At 42.1% G+C, this 20,047-nt stretch overlaps 2 protein-coding genes across 5 annotated transcripts; both read left to right on the top strand.

Annotated features, from left to right (window-relative positions):
• The first annotated feature begins 314 nt into the window (after nucleotides 1-314).
• zc3h13 (zinc finger CCCH-type containing 13) lies at nucleotides 315-13,180 on the top strand. Of its 4 annotated transcripts, none has more exons than XM_038279071.1 (19): nucleotides 315-372; nucleotides 1,275-1,454; nucleotides 1,914-2,017; nucleotides 2,100-2,208; nucleotides 2,330-2,441; nucleotides 3,715-3,878; nucleotides 3,959-4,107; nucleotides 4,251-4,451; nucleotides 4,905-5,069; nucleotides 5,169-5,506; nucleotides 5,593-6,030; nucleotides 6,110-6,343; nucleotides 6,444-6,936; nucleotides 7,495-7,691; nucleotides 8,159-10,027; nucleotides 10,094-10,234; nucleotides 10,333-10,533; nucleotides 11,708-11,871; nucleotides 11,952-13,180. In XM_038279071.1, the coding sequence occupies exons 2-19, from the start codon at nucleotides 1,284-1,286 to the stop codon at nucleotides 12,147-12,149; spliced, it is 5,448 nt and encodes a 1,815-aa protein (XP_038134999.1). In that variant the 5' UTR covers nucleotides 315-372; nucleotides 1,275-1,283; the 3' UTR covers nucleotides 12,150-13,180. The 4 variants fall into 4 exon arrangements, with proteins under 4 accessions (XP_038134999.1, XP_038134924.1, XP_038135067.1 ...); XM_038278996.1 differs by having other exon boundaries at nucleotides 2,100-2,214; nucleotides 5,172-5,506; XM_038279139.1 differs by having other exon boundaries at nucleotides 2,100-2,214; nucleotides 7,495-7,607.
• Nucleotides 13,181-16,360: 3,180 nt separating this feature from the next.
• Nucleotides 16,361-19,400, top strand: rpl31 (ribosomal protein L31). The gene is made up of 5 exons (XM_038278812.1): nucleotides 16,361-16,453; nucleotides 16,886-16,989; nucleotides 17,882-18,007; nucleotides 19,128-19,240; nucleotides 19,336-19,400. Exons 2-5 carry the CDS (start codon nucleotides 16,886-16,888, stop codon nucleotides 19,365-19,367), a joined length of 375 nt encoding a protein of 124 aa, XP_038134740.1. The 5' UTR covers nucleotides 16,361-16,453; the 3' UTR covers nucleotides 19,368-19,400.
• The last annotated feature ends 647 nt before the right edge of the window (nucleotides 19,401-20,047 follow it).

Genomic DNA, 20,047 nt, shown 5'->3' with positions numbered 1-20,047 from the left:
TCTGATTTTTAAATTTTATTTAAGTTTAGTATGGGAAAAAATATTCTGACTTTTTTTCCATATTAAACTGAAATAAAATAAAATCCTCATTCCTATCTTCCGTAGCAATTTTAAAAAGAAAAAATAAAGAAAATAGTTGCCTAGTTTAGAGCAAAGTAATGAGAAAGACACTGGTGGCGGTAATGCCTCAGCTGGAAGCAGAGAGAGTCCTTCAATTCTACCACAGAAGAAGAACGAGTAGCGAGCGGCTCTCCGCCAACATGACGCCTCTCAAGGCATTCTCCGGCTTCGATTTGAAATAATAAGCACAATAATAAGCACACACTCAGCTAACAGGTCTAAAGTAGATGCGACACCAAAACAATATCCTGGGTGAGACTTGCTTTATAAATTAGCATGTGTTAGCTTGTATCCTGCTGCAGGGCCCTTGCTAATGTTAGCATTAGCCGCTAATTGATTGGACTCTCCCGTTTTAGCTGGTTGAAGACCTTAGTCATTTGTATGGTTGTTATCTGAAACTAGCTTTCTTATGTTTAATACTAATTATTATAGATATGTAGTTATTTGGTAATAGGCTCTAAAATCTTAAGCTTTGCAGCATTTCTGCTGACTTGTTTCAGCAGGAAAACATTTGCGATGCATCTGTTGCGTATCAACTGCTTTAATGGTCACTAGCTGAATGAGCTTTGCTTCTATTTAAAATATAAAGTCCTATTTACAGTGGTCTGCATTTAATTTATTGCTGGAATTTCCTTTTATGTTTTACAAGGTTTTAAATAAACACAAACTGACATGAATTGGCAGTAGAACCTAGCTAAGGCTTAGAAATTAGGATTTGAGATTACTGAATCAGTAATACTGATGGGGGATCAGAAGAAAGAGTGGTGCTTAATACATCCTTTCTCAGTTTTCTCTTTGATTAAATTAAACTTTATTTGGCCAATTATCAATCAGTGCTGTATTATGATCTGATCACAATTGGTTATATGCTGTGCATTATTAACTCTACTGAAAAGCACACTGCTCAAACATGTTAATGTTGCAGTTTTGTAAATCCAACAAGAAATAAAAGATTTCTTCTACTTAAAACAAAGTGCATCATGTTGCCAGATGATGTATTTAATGAAAATTCTTAGACATCTTATTTTAAAATAATTTAATGGACAATGCAAAATATATATATATATATTTTTTTTCTTAAAAATTTTCAGAAATCCAATCTATTCCAATATTTGGTGGACTTAAACCATATTTCTTTTTTCTTGTTTTTCAAGTCCTGCAGAATGTCCAAGATCAGGCGGAAGGTGACAGTGGAGAATTCAAAAACTATATCCGACAGCGGGAGCAGCAGCAGCACCACGACCAGCAGCGCCACCAACCCCGCCGCGGCGCCCTCTCGCAGGCCCAGCGTGTTTGAGAGACTCGGTCCCAGCACTGGTAGTAATGCTGCTGATGTGCGTATTGTTCAGTTTTTCTCTTTTGCTACAGAGATCTAAAGATGAGACTGTTAAATTGTAAAAAGTTGGAGTCAACAAGTTGTCTTATGGTTTGGGATGATCATTCTTCTCTAGGTATCACTTCTGCATTTTGCTATATTTAACAAAAACTGGATAAGAACCTGTCCTCATCTATTTGGCTGACCATCCATCCATTTTTCTATTTATCCTACCATTATTGTATTCATCCATCCATCCATCCATCCATCCAGTCATCCTTCTTTCTATGATTTTTTTTCTTTTTTTCTATTTAAAGCATTGGCTTAATTTTTTTTTTCTTTTAAGTCCAAAAGAAAATGTAGTGGTAGTTCCTTAAAAAACGTCATCTGCTCCTTTTAATTAGGAAAAATGTGTAATTAAGACATATTGTGTAGAAGTTCCTTAAGGTAATCAGATTAACCCCTTATGTGCTCTCAGAGTCACTGCAGAAATTGGCTGAAGACTGGTACCTGCAGTTACGGCAACACTTGCCGCTATACACATGGAACTCAACCCCGAAGCAAAGGATTCACCTTCAGCCGGTGAGGATTAAATGCAGATCAGTTTGTTTTTTTCTTCATGTCTAGAACAAATGGAACGCTGATTGTGTGTTTGTGCGAGCAGGACAACCGAGAGGCCCACAGGTGATCTGCGGGAGAGGATGAAGAATAAAAGAAAGGATGTTGACCCGGAAAACCTGAAGAGAGACCTAGACGAGCAAACATCTCCCACAGTAAGAGTACGTCACAATGTTAAAATAGATAAATAACACTTCTAATGAAGCTACAAATTTGCCAGTCTCCTCCGTTTGAAAAGATCTGTATAAACGGATCTGTATGTTGATACTCCTGCAGCAGAGAGATTCCTCTAGAGGGCGACACAGAGAGAAGGAGGACATAAAGATAACGAAGGAACGTACCCCGGCCAGCGAAGAAGAGACGGCTGAGTGGGAAACTAATCGTGAAGGTGCAGTGCCAACTTTGACAAACAAATAGTGGTTCATTTAAAATTTTGGTGAAGACCAATACAGTCAGTTTTATTTACTTTGAATTTGTGTGAGTGTGCTGTAGAGCTGCAACTAACGATTATTTTGCAAATGTAACATCTGTCGATTACTTTTTTCGATTAATTGATTATTAATCTGATAGCCAAAGATTCCTCAAAGAAGAATTTTTACAAAATGAAACAAAGGTAAAACTAAAACTTTTCCACTTAAGGAGTTCAAAATAGAGCAGATTAACAGACAAAAAATTTATTTTCTTTACTTTTTCTTAAATGCAAAATATATTTTTTTGAATGATATTTATTTAAATTTTTGTTCAATTACTGCTCTTAGTGGGTTGCTCTGTCAGCTAAATGCATGTTTTAGTGTCTACACTCCAGCTTACGATTAATCAATTGTTAAATTAGTTGGTTATTTCAATATCAATTAATCACGATTAATCTGATTGTTTTTCACCCCTAGTGTGCTGAGAATTTTTTTATATTATTGTTTTATATTAACGTCATTTATATGAAAATTAAAAAAAAAGAAGGACATGTTTTGTAATTTGGGGGAAAAAAATACAATCCTGGAACAATTTTTTGAAAAAGCTTTTGGGAATAACTGCATTTTTTTGTTTCATTTGTTTTGCTTTTTAAATCTATTTATCAACACACTTATATATATTTTTTTTTACAGATTTTATATGAGCTGTTAAACTACATGCTAATAAACAAGAGATTCTTATAGTCTAAATTCTTTCGTTCAGTATTCTGCTATGTTACTCTTGGTGGAATGAAAAATAGAATTTGCACTTAAGACAAAAGGACACACATGAAATCTTAACAGTTCTAAAGAAGAATACTTTTTCTTATTAATAATCTCAATTTATTTTAGTAGAGTATAAAAAACGGCTGATTATTCTTCTCATGTGAGGAAATTAAAAGTTTATGGCTTGAAAATATAATGATTAAATAGTATTTCCACACAGTCTGAAATTTTACTTTAGTCTTTTTAAGGTCTAGAAAAGTTAAGAAAATGAGATTTTATAAACATGTTTGTGTCTTGAACCATCTATTATTTATCCATCCAAATCAGCTAAAATGCCTAAAATAAATACTTTAGGATATATTGACTTCTATTCAAAGTTGATAGTAGTCATTAAAACTGAAGGATATTATGTGTATATGTGTGTTATACTTGTCCTGAGAATTGTCAGATTGTCTTCTTGCTTTTAAGTTGCATTTTAATGTTCAGATTCAGATATTGGTGACTACGACTACGAGTTATCCCTTGAGATGAAGCGGCAGAAAATTCAACGAGAGCTGATGCAGCTGGAGCAAGAGAATTTGGACAAGAGAGAAGATGGTGCCAAGAAAGATGAGACCCCCACCAAAACAAGAAGCGCGGGTTTGCCAAAGGTAAGAAACACCTGGCGGTGAAATTTAACCGCTGCTTTCTCGTTATCGCGGCCCTGTTAGACCTCCTGTCTTCCCCTCAGGTGTCCGGTGAGCTGTTAAGCTCTAAAGAGTCGCCCACTTCCAGAAAGTCCAGCAGCTCCCCCAAACACAAAGGGGCCGCCAAAGGAGCCGGCTCTGGAAAGAAGGAGAAGAAGACATCAGTGGCCGTAGCTGTGCCAGAAACAACCAGGTAGGAGAGTTTTACAGTTTATATGAAATGAAAAAAATAACCTGTAAGCTGCTATGATTGAGAAACAGAAAATCCCTTCCCCTCCTTGCAGTTGATGAAGGCGGCATGAAACCGACATTGATTCTTGTTATTTTTCTTATTAGAGCGACAAAAGGCAGCCATGGCAAGAAGAAAGGGCCGCGCACGCCTAGTCCTCCTCCCCCGGTCCCTTTGGACATTCCTGTGGTTGGGAAGAAGCACAAAGGCAAACACAAAAACAAGGAAAAGGCCGAGGAGAAGCAGAAGGAAGGCAAGGATCGGGGCAGAGATACAGAAAAACACAAAGAGAAGAAGGAGAAGCGCAGGTGAGAGCTGCAACTCAAGATGTCTGAATTTTTTATGTTATATTTCCGTGTTTTCTGTTTATGTGACAAGTCAACAAAAATTGGTCCATAAAGAGGATTGACATGTCCTAAACCACTTAATGCTGTAGTTAAGATTTCTTGTATGTTTAACCATTTTTTCTTTTTTTTCCCCCCCTAATATAGCTAAAACAAAACATAGATGCAGTGATTTTTTTTTTTTTTGCCTCATGCACTCAGGTGCTCTGTTGGCTCTAGTTGTGGACTTTGACTAGACCATTTTAACAGACAGATATGCTTCCAATCATAATTTGGTGTACAGCTTTCTTTTTACCCCTTTTGTATATTACAGTTTGTTTCTTTTATTGTTTTTTTATGTTTTATTTTTGTAAATTTTCATGTTTTAATTCAAATGTTGCTCCATGCTTTATTTTCTCCTATTAATTTTATTTGCAGGGATCGTTCAGACAGTTCCCACAAGGCCAAGCGTGTGGTGACATCAGACGATCATTCGGGCAGCGTGTCTCCCTCCAGGGATGCTTCGCCTCCAGCCAGGAAGAAATCTGCCTCTCCCAAAGTGTCTTCCCATAAAACCTCTTCCTTATCCTTCTCCTCTCAAAGGTTTGGACCTGTGGGCTCCCACATTCTCTGTTCTTTCTTGTCTTGCTACTTTAGATGATTTATTATTAAAATATCTGCGATGACGGTGTTCCGTCCCAGCAGGTCTCCTTCCCCCCTACGCCACCACCGCAGCCCGACTCCTTCTCGACATCACTCCCCCTCGTCCCACTCCGGGTCTTCTGGCCATCGCCACTCCCCTTCTCCTCGGCGGCGGCGCTCTTCGTCCCCCAGCTACCACAGAAGCTCCGGGTCGCAGATCGCCGCCTCCTCGCCTTCCCACTCGCGGCGCTCCCGATCCCCTCATGACGCGTCCTCCCCACATCGACGGTCCAACAGGTCGAGCCCTGTCAGGCACCACTCCAGGGGGAGAGAGAGGAGCCGCGGAGAGCGGGAAAGGACCCCGCCAACTCAAGAGCGCAGACATGATCACAGAGATGGTAGCTTTGCTTTCCAGGTGTATCTCAACTATCAAAGCTCTTTATTTAAACGCATGAATGCCTTAATTGGATCCTGTTCTTAACAGAGAGCCGGAGCAAGCGAGAGAAGGAACGTGATGATCGCGACTACGACTCCGAGATTGTCTCCTCCAGAGACGATCGGGAGAGCAGAGAGGCCCGTGATCGCAGGGACGTTCGTGAGAGGGGAAGGGAAGCGACCCGCGATTCCCGGGATAACAGAGACAGCAGGGACTTGAAGGACTCGAGAGAGTGCAAGGCGGAGACCCGCTCTAGCCGAGAGTCGCTGGAACGCCGGGAACGGGAGAAGGAGAGGGGGAGGGAAAAGGAAAGAGACAGGAGTGACGCCTACAGGAAGGAGGAGCTAGGTTCAGACGACAGGGCCTATGGAAGAGGCCATGGACGGGACGATGGAGGCAGAAGCGAAGGGAGGACCGAGAGCAAGGCGGACAGGACCGAGAGGACCAGCAGAGGAAGGGGACGAGCCAGTGACGTATCGGATAAAGGTTTGCCTCATCTCACTCTGCAGTAAAGCATTTCAAAGGCTTATCGCAGGTGGATTTATTCCACGATCATGTATGCCAGGCTCAAACAGAAATTCACGCAATTCCCAATTGGATGGCGGCTACGACAACTGGGAGTCACGGAGCAGCACGGCCCGGGACCGAAGCGTGGAGAGGAGCGGCGCCGAGAGGAGCTCCGACAGGGCGTCAGAGCGCGAGCGCTATGAGAGTGACAGGCGAGACCACGCTAGAGACTCCTCCTACGACAGGAGGGGAGGACATGGAGAGCGGGAGCACAGAGACAACCGAGAGAGAGGCGGGTGTCACGTACATTCTTTGTCTACACGGCTGCCGCTGCTTTACAAGCTCTAGTAAAATGAAAGAGCTGTTTATAAAAGGACCTTTTACCTTTTCAGGTTCTCCAAACAGATATCAGAGGAGGTCCGAGGAGTCTGAGAGGGAGGAGAGGAGGACGGACCGAGCAGAGGACAGGCGGGACGACAGGGGTCGTGAGAGGGACCGAGACAGGGAGCGGGAGAGAGACAGGGAGCGGGAGAAAGAGAAGGAACGAGAGAGGGAGAGAGAGAAGGAACGAGAGAAGGAGAGGGAGGCGGAGAGGGAACGGGCCAGGGAGCGAGAGAGGGAGAGGGAAAGAGAGCGGGAGAGGGAGAGAGAAAGAGAGAGGGAGGAACGGGAGCGTGAGAGGGAGCGGGAGGAGAGGGAAAGGGAGAGAGAGAGGGAGGAGCGGGAGAGGGAGAGGGAAAGAAAGGAAAGGGAGAGAGAGAGGGAGCAGAGGGAACGGGAGAGACAGAGGGAGTGGGAGGAGCGGGAGAGAGGGAGGGAGGAAAGGCGGGAGAGGAGAGACGACAGCAGGGATGAGAGGACGGTTCGAGACGACCGCAAAATCAGGCACGTCAGCATCGACCATCTTTCTGTTCTGTCTGTTTAAATCCGTCTGCCTAATAAATATAGGAAGAGGGCCGGAATACGGAAACACATTTATCCATTTTATCCATGTTTGTTGAGTTTGTCTATAGTCAATGAGACTGTATATTTTACTTTTGATTAAAAGCAACACAATATATACATAAGATTTTTTTGTATAATTATAAAAAATCTTTGAGGATGCATGAAGAAGCAAAGGAAAAAGGGCAAATGATGTCTAAAATAAATGTCCTAAATATATGATTTATTGCATTTTATGGCTAAATAATACTTCCATTTATTATCATTATTTTAATGTTTCCTATTTCCAACCACCATAAAATCATTTTGACTAGCAGTGGCTAATGGATTCCAACATTCTTCTTTTATATTTGTAAACAGTTATGTCTTGAATGAATAGAAAAGCATGATTTTAGATTAACCATTTTTATAGTATTTTGTCTTAGTAAATGTTATTAAAACGCTTAAGTAGCCATGGGTAATTACCTTATTTGAATATGTGTAAATATCTTCTCTGTGCAGCCGTAAGAGGCTCCGAGTGGAGAGCAGTCCGAGCCCTCAGCCCCTCCCTAAGCGGACGACGCGGGACTTCAGCCCGGCAGACAGCGACGGCTACAATAGCAGTGAGGACAAAAGTGAGCGCCTGACCGGCCGAGGGCAGCCCAAGCTCCACCCACAGCCCCTCCTCCCCAGCCCTGTGTGTCCGCCTCCATCTGACAGTAGGAAAAACCTTTTTGAAACGGACACACACGTGTTAAATTTGCTGCTACAAAGCAAACACACCCTTTGTTCATTCTCTGCAAAGTTTATTTGGAGTAAAATCTTAATACCAGCAAGCGTTTTATCTAAAAATCTAATTTCACATAATTTATTGCAGATGGAGGGATTATCCTTTGCCTATTTTGCCTTTCACTTAACTTTCCGTCTCCTTGAATGCAGCATTTACTTACAGCTAAATTCTGAGTTGTATTTAGGTAAATGTCCCCTTTTATATTTGTGATCTTGGGACAGAATAACATTGCTTTGTTCTTGCTGTCCTGATGATTGCTATGGACACATGGTTACCCAGAGTTGGTGCTCTTTGCGGGTAGCGATTTCTAAATGAATAAATCTTTTTCCTATAGTAGTTTTTACTTTTCTCTTCATCTCAAAGTTCAGGTGCTGATTTTTTGTGTCTTGTGTGCAGATGGGGATAAACATCGCCTGCCTAGCCAAGTGGTGAGGCCCCAGGATCGCTTGTCACGGTCGCCTCAACGTAGCAGCACTTCTAGTGAAAAGGGCGCTTACTGGAAAGAAGAAGAGCGCAGGGGAGCCGGGGACAAGCGGGAAGCCCGCAGCCGCAATGACGACACGGAGACGCGTGCAGATCGAGCCAGGGGAGGCGAGAGACGTGGAGAGTACTTCGCAGACGTGTCCTCAGACTCTCGCAGCAGAGGTAGAGACCAGCGAGAATCGACTCCACCCCCTCCGCCTGCAGCCCTTCCCGTCGGCGCTGAAAGCAGGGAGGCCACTGGTCCTCCGCCACACGAGGAAAGCAAAAAGAAGACAAAGACACAGAAGAAGGGTTTGAAGAAAGGCCGTAAAGACGAGGATGTCAGTGGGGGAAACATTTTGGTCCCGGCAGCGGAGAGGTTTAATCCGGAGCCTCCTGCCAGCACGTCTTCAGATGTTCCTATCCACTCACCGAGGAAAGGAGCCAAGAAAAAGGGACACGAGCGGAAGAGGAAGAGGTCCTCAGGAGGGGAGTCTGATGTGTCTCAGGAGGAGACGTCTGCCCAACAGCCTCAGAACAAGAGGAAGAGAGGTCCTCGGACTCCGCCGCCCTCCATGAGGCCTGATCGTCATGGGACAAACACAGAGCGCTCCCCCGTTTTCAAATCAAACAATTTCAGCGATTGGTCCGACGAGGAGGAGCCGGAGCGGGTGTGTCCGGCGGAAGTGCAGGCTCCTCCGCCTCCTGCTGAGAGGACTCCGTCAGAGCCTCTAAGGAGAGGCGGTGGCCACAGGATGGGTAGAGACAGGGACCGGGGTCATGCTCCCACTATAGCCCCACTTTTATCCCCAGACCCCCCGATGCTGCTTCAAACTCTGACGCCACAGCCGCTCATGTCCCAGCCGCTCATGTCCCAGCCGCTGCTCCGGAAACCGCCACCGGAGCAGGCGCGCAGCAGCAGTATGGGGAGCACCCAGAGCCGGACATCATCTCGACGCCCGCGGTCTCCTTCCATCGAGTCGCCCTGCCTGGAGGACCCTCAGGGTCCACGCATGCGCCGCGGCAGGCCGCAGGGCTCCCACTCCCGAGACCGGGAAAGGGAAAGAGAGCTGGAGCGCGAGAGGGGGATGGTGGGCGATCCTCCTGGGGGCGAGAGGAAATCCCGAATCGATCAGCTGCGCAGAGGAGAGCCCAGTCGCAGCACCTCGTCCGACCGCCAGGATTCTCGTAGCCACAGCTCCAGGCGCAGCTCCCCGGATTCAGAGAGGCAGGGCAGGTCCAGGTCGCGGGCCGGCTCCTACGACAGTAGAGAGAGGGAGAGAGAAAGGGAGCCTTTTGAACGGGACAGAGAGCGAGAACGTAAGGATTTCCGCCCCCAGCAGAACCAGCAGCCGCCCCTGCACCTCCAACAGCCAATTCAACCGCAGAGAGACTGGGAGCCGGAGCCGAGAGACTGGCCCAGCAGGGGGCGGGAGCCCCTCCTGATGCGTCCTGTTCGGGAACCCCTCCTCAGAGGCGAGAGGGACATCAGGGAACGGGAACGCCTGCTTCCAGAGGGACTCATCCAGCAGCACGAACGCGAGCGGGACAGAGACAGCCGGGGGGACCGGGGCATGGATCGAGAGAGGTCCATGTTGGACCTGCCTCCACATGCTGACCCGAGAGCGCCGGGCAGAGGAGACGCACGAGGCGACATAAGAGGTGACCTGATGAGGCAGGACAGGAGCGACTTCGAGCCACTGCTCCCAAGAGAAGCCTTCAGTCCAGCAGAACCAGAAAAATCCAGCAACAGCCATCTCCCTGGAGATCAGCGTGAGCTGGAGAAGGCTGAAAGCATCGATGGTGAGAAGATCAAAACATTTTAAAGTCATTATCTGCCTTTAAATTAAAAAAATGTATTTCTTTCAGGCGATGATGATGGAAAAGAAGACGAGCAGTCTGTTGCTTCTGTAGCAGAGGAGTATGAACCCATCAGCGATGATGAGCTGGATGAAATCCTGGCCGACAGCCAGAAAAAGGAGGATCAGCAGGAGGAGGAGAAAATCACAGGCATGGCTTCAGAATTTTCTTCTTTCACTTCTAGAATTTCCTCATCTTAAACAAAATCTCACAAACCGTTTTTCCCTTTGTTACCTTCTACCCTACAGGTCCCCTGGATGTGATTGACGTTGATTGGTCCAGCTTGATGCCAAAACAGAAGCCGGAGCCTCGAGCGGCGGGGGCGGCTCTGCTCCGCTTTACCCCAGGCGCTGTCCTGTTGAGGGCGGGCATTTCCAAGCGCCTCGCTGGCCCTGAACTTTTAGAACAAGTCAAAGAGGTGTGCAAGTCAGAGCTGGATGATCCCAAAGGTGTGTTTGGACCATTGGTGTTGTTTTTGACAGCCATCTTAGATTTAGTCTTTATTTTAGTCGCTGAAAACTTATTTTTAGTCATACCATTACAATATGTGATATTTTTAGTCAGTTTTAGTCCACTAAAACTCAAAAAGGTTTTAGTCTAGTCAGATTTATGTTGCACTGCATGAAACAGACTTTACAATTATAACCTTTAATTTGAATAACGACCAGATTCTTTACCAGACTGAGAGCTTTTGCCTTGGTACAGTTGCTGGGTATAGAATGCTGCTGTGCAGAAACTTTGATTTATAGAATTCAAGCAAACTTTTTTTTTAATGAATTAATGCCCTACTTATAAAAAAAAATCTCTCACAAGAGTTGTGAAAATAGCAGATCTTGTTCAGCACATAATATTGGTTAATATAGCAGTCAGACAAGCAAAGAAAATGTACAATAAAGAAAGGGTTTTAGACGTACAAAGAATCCATCCCAAAGCAAACACTTCCTCATCTATTACTAATTATGCATTAAACACAAATCAATCAATCTACATTGCTCCAAAAAGCAAAAAAAAAAAAAAAAACTTCTTTATACTTTTGGTAATTTTGGCTTTATTTCTAAGAATTCACCCCTTAATTACTGCTGCTCAGGGATCATAGTAGATTTATATTCCCTGGCGTCTGGTATTAAAAAATTACACAGTGAACCTACATAATTGCCTTGTAACCTAATTTTAAAGCTAGTTTTAAATTGAATTTGGTTTGGTAATAACTTTAAAGGGTTTAAGTAGAAACTTGAGTGACCAAAAAGTCGATTGTTGATGTGGTCTCCTAGTTTCGTTACCTATTTGTCAAAAAAAAGAAAGTGGTAGAAGGGGGAACTTTACCTAGATCATAAGTATGGTGGTGGAGGGTTCATGATTAGGGCTGTCTTTTTACCCACATCACCCAGATTATACCTCACAGAAATAACCTCAACCATGAGCAGTGACAGTTTATCTCAAACTAACTCAGATTGGTTAATGTTAACAAAAAGAACCAAACACTAATGTCTTGGAAGGGATGAAGCACAGCGGTTGAGTGTTGTGAATATGGGCTAGCTTATCCACAGGACCTGGATATCAACACTAATACCTCCATGTTTTTGTCCCTGATTTGACATCATATTGTTGTAATTCTCCTGTCAGATGCTGACAAGCTGTTTGAGCATGACCTTGGAGCCCTAAATATGGCTGCCCTGAATAGGCGAGTGGAGAGGGCCGGTCTACTTAGCAACCTCGGACCCTGCTGCAAGGCCCTCTGTGCTCGGAGGGACTTCGCCATCCGTCGGCAGCTGTTAAAGAACGAAAAAGTGACTAAATACCCATCGACACAATTTTTACTGCTGTAAACCTTTAGGAAATATAAAATATACATGTTTTCTTTTAATAGGGTCAAACCAAGCAGTACCCCACTCCACCTGTAGTAGACCAGGAGCTGCTCCAGATGAGCATCCGTCTGTTCAGAAGGACCATGGCCAGTCAGACCTCCGCCCCAGAGAGGGTAGAGAGCGGCTCGGCACCCGCAGCCGAAGCTGCAGAAACTGATAGCAGCAAGCTGAGCACAGCACAAGAGGTGTGCGTGTCCTGAAAGTAAGACACGTTAGAGTCGTCATCACATCGTTCTCCATCACTGTTCCTTCAATGAACGCTTCTTTTTTTTTTTTTGTAATGATGGAGTAAAACTAACTTGGCAAGATGTTTAGTTCTTAGTTAAGCTTGGAGAGAATAAACCATGAGATTTGGACCATGTTGAAAGATAATAAACATTTACCTGCTGACCATTTGAGCCCATGGAAATGTACCCGGTGTAAGAAACATCTAATTCATGTTTTTTTGTGCATTTAAAAAAAAAAAAAAAAAAAGATTTTTAATTTACAGAGCTCCAAAAAAAGTACAGTTTGTTTTTTTGCTGTTGTGTGCATTGGTCGCTATAAAAGTACATTAAAATGGTTAGAGCTGGTTATTTTTCTTCCAGTTTATCTGCTTTGTGGAAAAACAACTGTTCAGCCTTGAATATAATGGAACATTTCATGTATTTTCTTCCCTCTATTCATACCTATCAAAGGAGCAAACATGTTTACCAACAAACAAACTTCAGTTCATCCTGCAGAGACTTGAATGAACTTTTAAAAAGCACTGCCAAACTATTCCTCAGTAGCCTGCTGTTAGTCTGTATAAACAGTATATGTGTTTGATGTTTTGCTACGAATGGCTTGGCAGTGACTTCCTGACTTGAACTGAAGAGATTGCACAGCAGACAAAAACATTTGCTGAGGTGTTCCTGTGCGACCTAAAGGAAAGGTCAAATATTCCCCATAGGAAAGAGAACATGCTGCCTAGAGTAGTGAAGGAGGATGTAAAGCTTGCAGACTGTCCATTTTGTCCCTGGTGGGACGCCGTATCAGCAGAAGAGGCCTTTGTTCCAGGAGTTTGATACCGAACTCGATGAAGACACAGACTCCTGGTTCTGCTGAGGGTGGGCTCCCTGGTATTAGAAACTCACTCATCAATGCTAGGAAACACATTTTTCTGTGCAAAGTCAAATGTACTAGTAATGACATATGGTATGGTGCTGGTTTATTTTTTCTAATGTAAAATAAATGTAGAATAACATCCTTACTCTGTGGTTAAATTGGGAGCAGGAGGCTCCACATGAATGGTTCGTTAGCAGGTAAACCTGAAGACATGCAGAGGAGGTCGCATTGATCAGGGCTGTTGGATAAAAGATGGCGTCTGAAGGTTCTAGGTAGGTGGTTCTGAGGACAGTTGGATACCACTAAATGCTCTGAGCTCCCTTCAGTTCTTCTCTATGACCTTGTTTCCTTGCAGTTGTTCCTTTTTATTCAATCAGTGTGCCCAACCTTTTATCTGATTCCTTTTATTTCCTTTCTTGTGTCCCTTTCTATCTGTCCTCCTTTGTGGTTTGCCCTCTTTTTTTTCTTCATTTTTTAGTCTTTTTACTCCTCTTAACCCTTTCTTATCCTTTCCGTCCTTGTTTCCTTTGTGTTATTTCCTTCTTTCCTTATCTATCCTCTTTGTTGGTCAACCCCTCTTCCCTTCTCACCACCTAACTTGTATCCTTTTAGTGTTTTTTTTTTGTCTTGTTTTTTGGCCTTCCTTGTCTCCCACCTTTCCAACATTCCTTCTGTCTCTATGAGTTTTCTTCTCTCCTCTTGTAATTCTTTAGTACTTTCTTATATTTAAGCTTATTTTCTTTCAGTCTTGAACTCTTCCCCTGCCTTTTTTCTTGTGATTTCCCATTTCTGCCTCTTAGGTTTCACCACATTACTTGCCTTCATAAGTCCACCCTTCTTCCAGTCTTGTGTCCATCGGTCTTTTCTTCCTTGAGTCCTTTCTTTGCCTCCTACCTACATATTTAATGTGTTCTTATGCCATTTCTTTTTTTTTTTTTATCACAATATGTCCTATCCTTCCTGCTGCCTGTAGTCTATTTTAAATCCACAGTAAACTTTGTCATTAAATCGTAACCTCCAGCTGAAAGAACTCTAGGAAGTTAAATGAACCAGTGTTGAGTTTTTATATGCATATGTTTAAAAACTGAAATTAAGGTGTTGATTTTTAAGGAACAAATTAGTCATTTTCACTGAGAGTTCTCTAGCACTGATTAAGTATAAATTGCATATTTAAAAATGTAGTTAGGTTTTTACTGCATCACTCACAGTTAAACTGTTTGGAGGGATAACTTAACAAGTTAGAATTTTTAGTTAACTTTCTGTTGAATGTAGAAATTAAGGATTTTGTTTTCACATTAAGATTTTCAAGAAGACTTGAAATAATTGTATTATACTAAAGTAGCATATAAAAAAAATCAAACTCTTATTGCATTTTTCTCATTTAGAAAAACAAAACTTATTCCATCTGTTGCAAACTTTAGTTTTTTTTTAGATTATGGCTCTGTAATAACCTGTTTACATTAGGGTTAGATAAAGCTCCTCTTTATTCAGGTATTTGGACAATGCTTATGACTTTAAAGAAACACACAAGAAATCACAGATTTAATGAATAAAATATTACCAAAATCTTAGCAAGCAAAATATAAATAAAAAAACAACATTAAAAGAGGATGTACATCAAAGTGTCATTGTTTGAGTTGTAATATGAATAGTTTCAATAAAACAACATTAAAATAGGACAGACATGCTTCTCTGTTACTTTAAAATATCAACAAAAGGTAAACTTCTCTTTAATTTTAGTTAACAAAATTAACCTTTTTTTAATGTTTTGTTAATTTAGGGTTAGTTAGTTAGGGTAAATTTATTTAGATAGGCGGATTGGTGCAGCGTCTGTTGTGAGGCATGCCCTGTACCGATCTATTGTGGTGAAGAGAGCTGAGCTAAAAACAAAGCTCTTGATTTACCGGTCGATCTACGTTCCTACCCTCATCTATGGTCATGAGCTTTGGGTCATGACCGAAAGAACGACATCCCGGATACAAGCGGCGGAAATGAGTTTTCTCCGTAGCGTGTCTGGGCTCTCCCTTAGAGATAGGGTGAGGAGCTCAGTCATCCATTGAGGTCTCAGAGTAGAGCCGCTGCCCCTTCACATTGAGAGGAGCCAGTTGAGGTGGTTTGGGCATCTGGTTAGGATGCCTCCTGGAAGCCTCCCCAGGGAGGTGCTCCAGGCACGTCCCACCGGTAGGAGGCCCAGGGGGAGACCCAGGACACGCTGGAGGGACTGTTTCTCGGCTGGCCTAGGAGTGCCTTGGGATTCCCCCGGATGAGCTGGCCCAAGTGGCTGGGGAGAGGGACGTCTGGGCCTCCCTACTGAAGCTGCTACCCCCGCGACCCGACACCGGATAAGCGGAAGAAGATGGATGGACGGATGCTAATTAATTTAAAAGGCTGCAAGAAGTTTCTGGGTTTGATTCCAGGCCCGGGATCTTTCCCACAGTCCAAAAACATGACTGTGAGGTTAACTGTTTTCTCCTCAAGTTTTAGTGTTTGTGAATGGTTGTTTGTCCTGTTTGTCTGTGTTTTGTCCTGTGATGGACTGGCGACCTGTCAAGGGTGGACACCGCCTTTCGCCCGTAGACAGCTCACCTCACCTCACGACCCCACTTGGGATAAGCGTGACAGAAAATGGATGGCTGGATGGATAATTAATTAGTTAATTTATTTAATTTCTCTTTCTGTTTATTTGCCAATCAATTCAAAAATAAAGTTTTATTTCGATGCGAAAAGAACAATAAAACTCAACATTTACAAGAAAATTTTAATAATGTGATCAAATAGCTATTAACATCACATAATACACTTTCTCTGAAATGGAATTGTATTTTTTTATACAAAAAAAATGGCAGAACTCTAAAAATGACAACCACATACCCCTCGAGTATCCCAACTTTTATATCAGGATTTAGTCAAATAGATTTGAATTAATTGCTGTGCTTTTTTCTGAAATAGTCATTTTAGTTTTTTATGTAAACCGGTGAACAGCTTTTTTAAAATTATTTTTTAAAAAGGCAAATATTTTGAAATTACTTTGACTAAAAGCTAAAGAAATAACACGATTAAATACTTTTGGTATTCTTAATTTTTAAATAATTTTAGTGTCCAGATATAAATCTAAACTGTGTGCTGCTGCAGTTCTACCGCAATGCTCCGGTCATTATTATTGAGGCCCAGTTCTAAAAGCTAGATTTTTGCCTATAAGCTATCCATCTTTATAAACCGGTTTTTTGTAATAATGCAGATTTTTTTTTTTTTCAAAAAGTTAAAAATTCAGTAATTTGTTCTATCTTAACCACAAACGCGGAACAAACAATAGTCTTTTGTTGCAAGACGTTATTTTTTCAAACGGACCGATTTCCTTTAAGCGGACCGCCCTCCTTTTGGTCCGTCCTTCCGACTTCCGCCTCAGCTACGAGCCGAGGTGAGTACCTTTCTCGGGTTGAAAATTTTCTGTAATCCATTGCCATCCTGCCTTTATAAAACCTAAAATAAACGATTTTGTGCTACTGCCGTGTTTATAAGTTTGATATCGCGCCTAGCGTTGTATTTTTAAGATGATTAAACGTTGGTTTTGGTAGTTAAACCGATATGGTGTAGCAGCGGCTCGGAGATGTAGCATAAACTAGCATGGCTAATCTGAACCTGGAACGGTTTTTGTAATTTAATTGGTTATTTTAGGGGAAAACTAATACACGTATGTAGACATTATTTGTTTTATCATGTAAGTTTAGTTTATAACCATGTCTTGCAAATAGGGTTGACTTTAGCACGTTGCAATCGAATGTGGGTTTAACTGAGATAAGCTCCTCTACCAAATGGTCAAACTTCTTCAATGCGTTTGTATGTTTCTCAGATGGCCCCAACCAAGAAAGGAGAGAAAAAGAAGGGGCGTTCAGCCATCAACGAGGTGGTGACCAGAGAGTACACCATCAACATCCATAAACGCATCCATGGAATGTGAGTTCTGACTACAGCCGCAGGAGCAAAACGTGTTTTAAATACATTGGAAAGGAAACTGCTCATTCCAGATTCTTTCAGCGTGATGATGAATTCAGTATTAATAAAGCTGCAAATGTGGGTTTATAACTGAATATCGCTAAGGTTTTTCTTTTTGCTATAGCTGTTATTTCTTGATCAGATTTGGATATATTTGCACTACACTTGTATCTTTTCTAAATGTTTTGATTTCCACGTGCTTTTTTTTTTTTACATGTAAGCTTGGATCAAAGTCAACTTATGAATTTCAGTCCTCAACAACAAAAAGAGTAATTTACTGTTAACGTTTACAATATTATAAGGCCAACCCTTGCTCTGGAACTACACTTTATTTTTAATTAAATACTAATTAAAATGTTGGTATAATCACTGCAACCCAATTTACCTTCATATAGTGCTGGGTAAAGTCCAATGGCTTGGAATCCTTTTTAAAAGTTAAACTTATGTAGAGAACCTAATGACATTTATAACACAATGTGTTATATTAATAATACTTTTTACTGTTTTCGTCCATTTCTGCTCTGTTATTAATGTTGCATGATCTAGTCCAGGCTTACAGAGTTTATGTTAAAATATTTAAATGTTTACATCATAGGTGGGTTTATGACCCCAGACATTGAAAGATTTTTTGCTAGATGTCTTAAGACCTGAGGCTTATATTTGGTGTTTCACGCAAAGCTTTACAGGTGCTTCCACAAATTTCTGCAATTTAAATAGAGAAATAAAACTACTGCTAAGTTTTTGAGCTAAGGCTTTTGTTTGGTCCTTTGTTTCAATTGAGTCAAGTGGTTTCATGTAGTTGAGAAGTTTATGCTCTGTTGTCTTTAATGTTTTATTTGAATGTCCTCTGTAGTGGCTTCAAAAAGAGAGCCCCCCGTGCGATCAAGGAGATCCGCAAGTTTGCCATGAAGGAGATGGGAACTCCTGATGTTCGCATTGACACTCGCCTCAACAAGGCAGTGTGGAGCAAAGGGATCAGGTGAGCCTGCATGTTTCATTTGAGACCGACATAGTTAGCTTGTTTCACTCTACCAGGACTGCATAATATATGGCATAACCTGCACGTCAGTGTAGCAGGCTGTGGTGCCTAAAATGGTCTTTGGAATTAGGCCAATACGTCCATGTCTTATAAGCGTATTGGCCCTTTGATTGAAATGGTTTGTGTAGTGGATATTCTTAAGCTACATTTGTTCAAATTTTGCCTGTGGACATAGAGCAACCTTCGCAGGCAGCTGTGGTGGGAAAGTTTCCCAAATGGCTGGTCTTTCGAAACCCAGGATTCAGTCTTTTTGTATTGTAAAAAATCTGTTATGAATATATTGAGTAGCTCAGGCCCAAAAAAACAATGTATGTAACACTGTGCATCAAGTGCAGAGCATCAGACTGGTCTCCTTTTTTTAATTAACACCAAAAGTTTGACTGCATCTTTATACGTCCAATGTGTGCATAGCAACACATCGAGTCACATTTTTGACTTTGTGATTCCAATAACTGAATTTCCCTCTCTACAGATTCCAATATTTTTTCTGATATATGAGCTCTGATTGTGTTAGTGTTGCAGGTGTAGGAATGAATGAGTGTTGTAAGATTTTAACACAACCTAATGGGCTCCATGCACAGCTCCACTACTTCCTGAATTTAAGGCAGCTCCTTTGTTTCCTGTCTTTCATTACTGGACGAACTGATTAATCCAGGTGTGTCTAGCCAGTTACTTAGGTCATACACACCTGGATTAATCAGTGACTCCAATCATGAAAGACAGGAAACAAAGGAGCTGCCTTAAATTCAGGAAGTAGTGGAGCTGTGCATAGAGCCTATTGTGTTCTAGAAATAGACTGAGCAGGTCTTTAGATTTGGCACATTTTCCCTTTTTCCTCATCTGAAATGTTCAATATCAGGACTAGTGCTGATATTATCAGATCTGTTGATGCCTTGTATAAAGCTTTTCATTATGATTTTGTTGCTCATTCATAGTTGGTCACATTGGCTGCCCTCCACCCACTAATCAGAGCTGGTTATTTGTGCTCCAACAGCCCTAAATATAACCTCATGTTTAAAACGGCTTGAGTTGATTTTCTTAAATCTGGTGTATTTTGCAGGAACGTGCCGTACAGGATGCGCGTCCGACTGTCCAGGAAGCGTAACGAGGATGAGGACTCTCCCAACAAACTGTACACCCTGGTCACATACGTTCCTGTCACCACGTGCAAAGGTAAATATGCAGCCCGGTGGTTCTGCATCATCCAAACAAGCTTAAAGAAAAAAGATCACTTATAATTGATTCCTTCTCCTTTTTCCTCCCAACAGGTCTGCAGACTGTCAATGTCGATGAAAACTAAATTTGTGGAATAAATAAAAAAAAATGAAAATCTCTTGTCTCGATTGTCTTTTTTTGTTTAGTATGTTGTGGAAATGTTTTATGAACCAATTCTAACAGACAGGAGGACATTTTGACAAACATCTAAATAAGATTAATTTGACAATAATTATAAAGCATTAAAGCTACAGTGTGTAATAATTACAGGGATATAAAGTCAGAAATAGAATATATTATACATAACTATTTTATTTATCATCACCTATGAGCTCAGCCTTTTAACCATATTTGCGTTGCCTTAGAATTCGTTATTTATAATTACATAGGAGCGGGTCTCGCCATAGATATCCATTTATTATGGATATCTATGGGTCTCGCAGCCATGGAGGCAGACATCTTTGCGCTACGGCAGCGCAGAAGCAACAAACTAGCGATTGCGAGATCGCCCATTACGATCGAAAGTAACTACGGCAAGTTGAGAGAGATGAACTGAGACGGTACTGAACAATAGATGGCAGTATTATGCCTGAGAAGCGTTTAGTCTGCCTGAAACCAAAGAAGAAGAAGCAAGGCGGCAGGCGTGAGTGACTTTGCTAACTGTTTGGCCAAACATTAGGCGAATGGAGGATCATGCCTACTCTGTATCACAACGAAAAGAAGCGGACACCGAACCCCCGTCATGTAAGAAGCGGAAACACGACG

Source organism: Cyprinodon tularosa, unplaced genomic scaffold, assembly GCF_016077235.1.
Source record: "Cyprinodon tularosa strain WSP-4 unplaced genomic scaffold, ASM1607723v1 ctg1, whole genome shotgun sequence".
In the NCBI taxonomy this organism is placed as follows: domain Eukaryota; kingdom Metazoa; phylum Chordata; class Actinopteri; order Cyprinodontiformes; family Cyprinodontidae; genus Cyprinodon; species Cyprinodon tularosa.
This window is presented reverse-complemented; position numbering and strand designations above follow the sequence as displayed.

Coding starts and splice junctions, on each gene's coding strand:
- zc3h13 (XM_038278918.1), top strand. CDS start 1,284: ATGTCCAAGATCAGGCGGAAGGTGACAGTGGAGAATTCAAAAACTATA. Junction 6,031..6,109: donor CAGTGACGTATCGGATAAAG/GTTTGCCTCATC, acceptor CATGTATGCCAG/GCTCAAACAGAAATTCACGC. Junction 10,235..10,332: donor GGAGGAGGAGAAAATCACAG/GCATGGCTTCAG, acceptor TCTACCCTACAG/GTCCCCTGGATGTGATTGAC.
- rpl31 (XM_038278812.1), top strand. CDS start 16,886: ATGGCCCCAACCAAGAAAGGAGAGAAAAAGAAGGGGCGTTCAGCCATC. Junction 16,990..17,881: donor CATAAACGCATCCATGGAAT/GTGAGTTCTGAC, acceptor TGTCCTCTGTAG/TGGCTTCAAAAAGAGAGCCC. Junction 18,008..19,127: donor GTGTGGAGCAAAGGGATCAG/GTGAGCCTGCAT, acceptor TGTATTTTGCAG/GAACGTGCCGTACAGGATGC.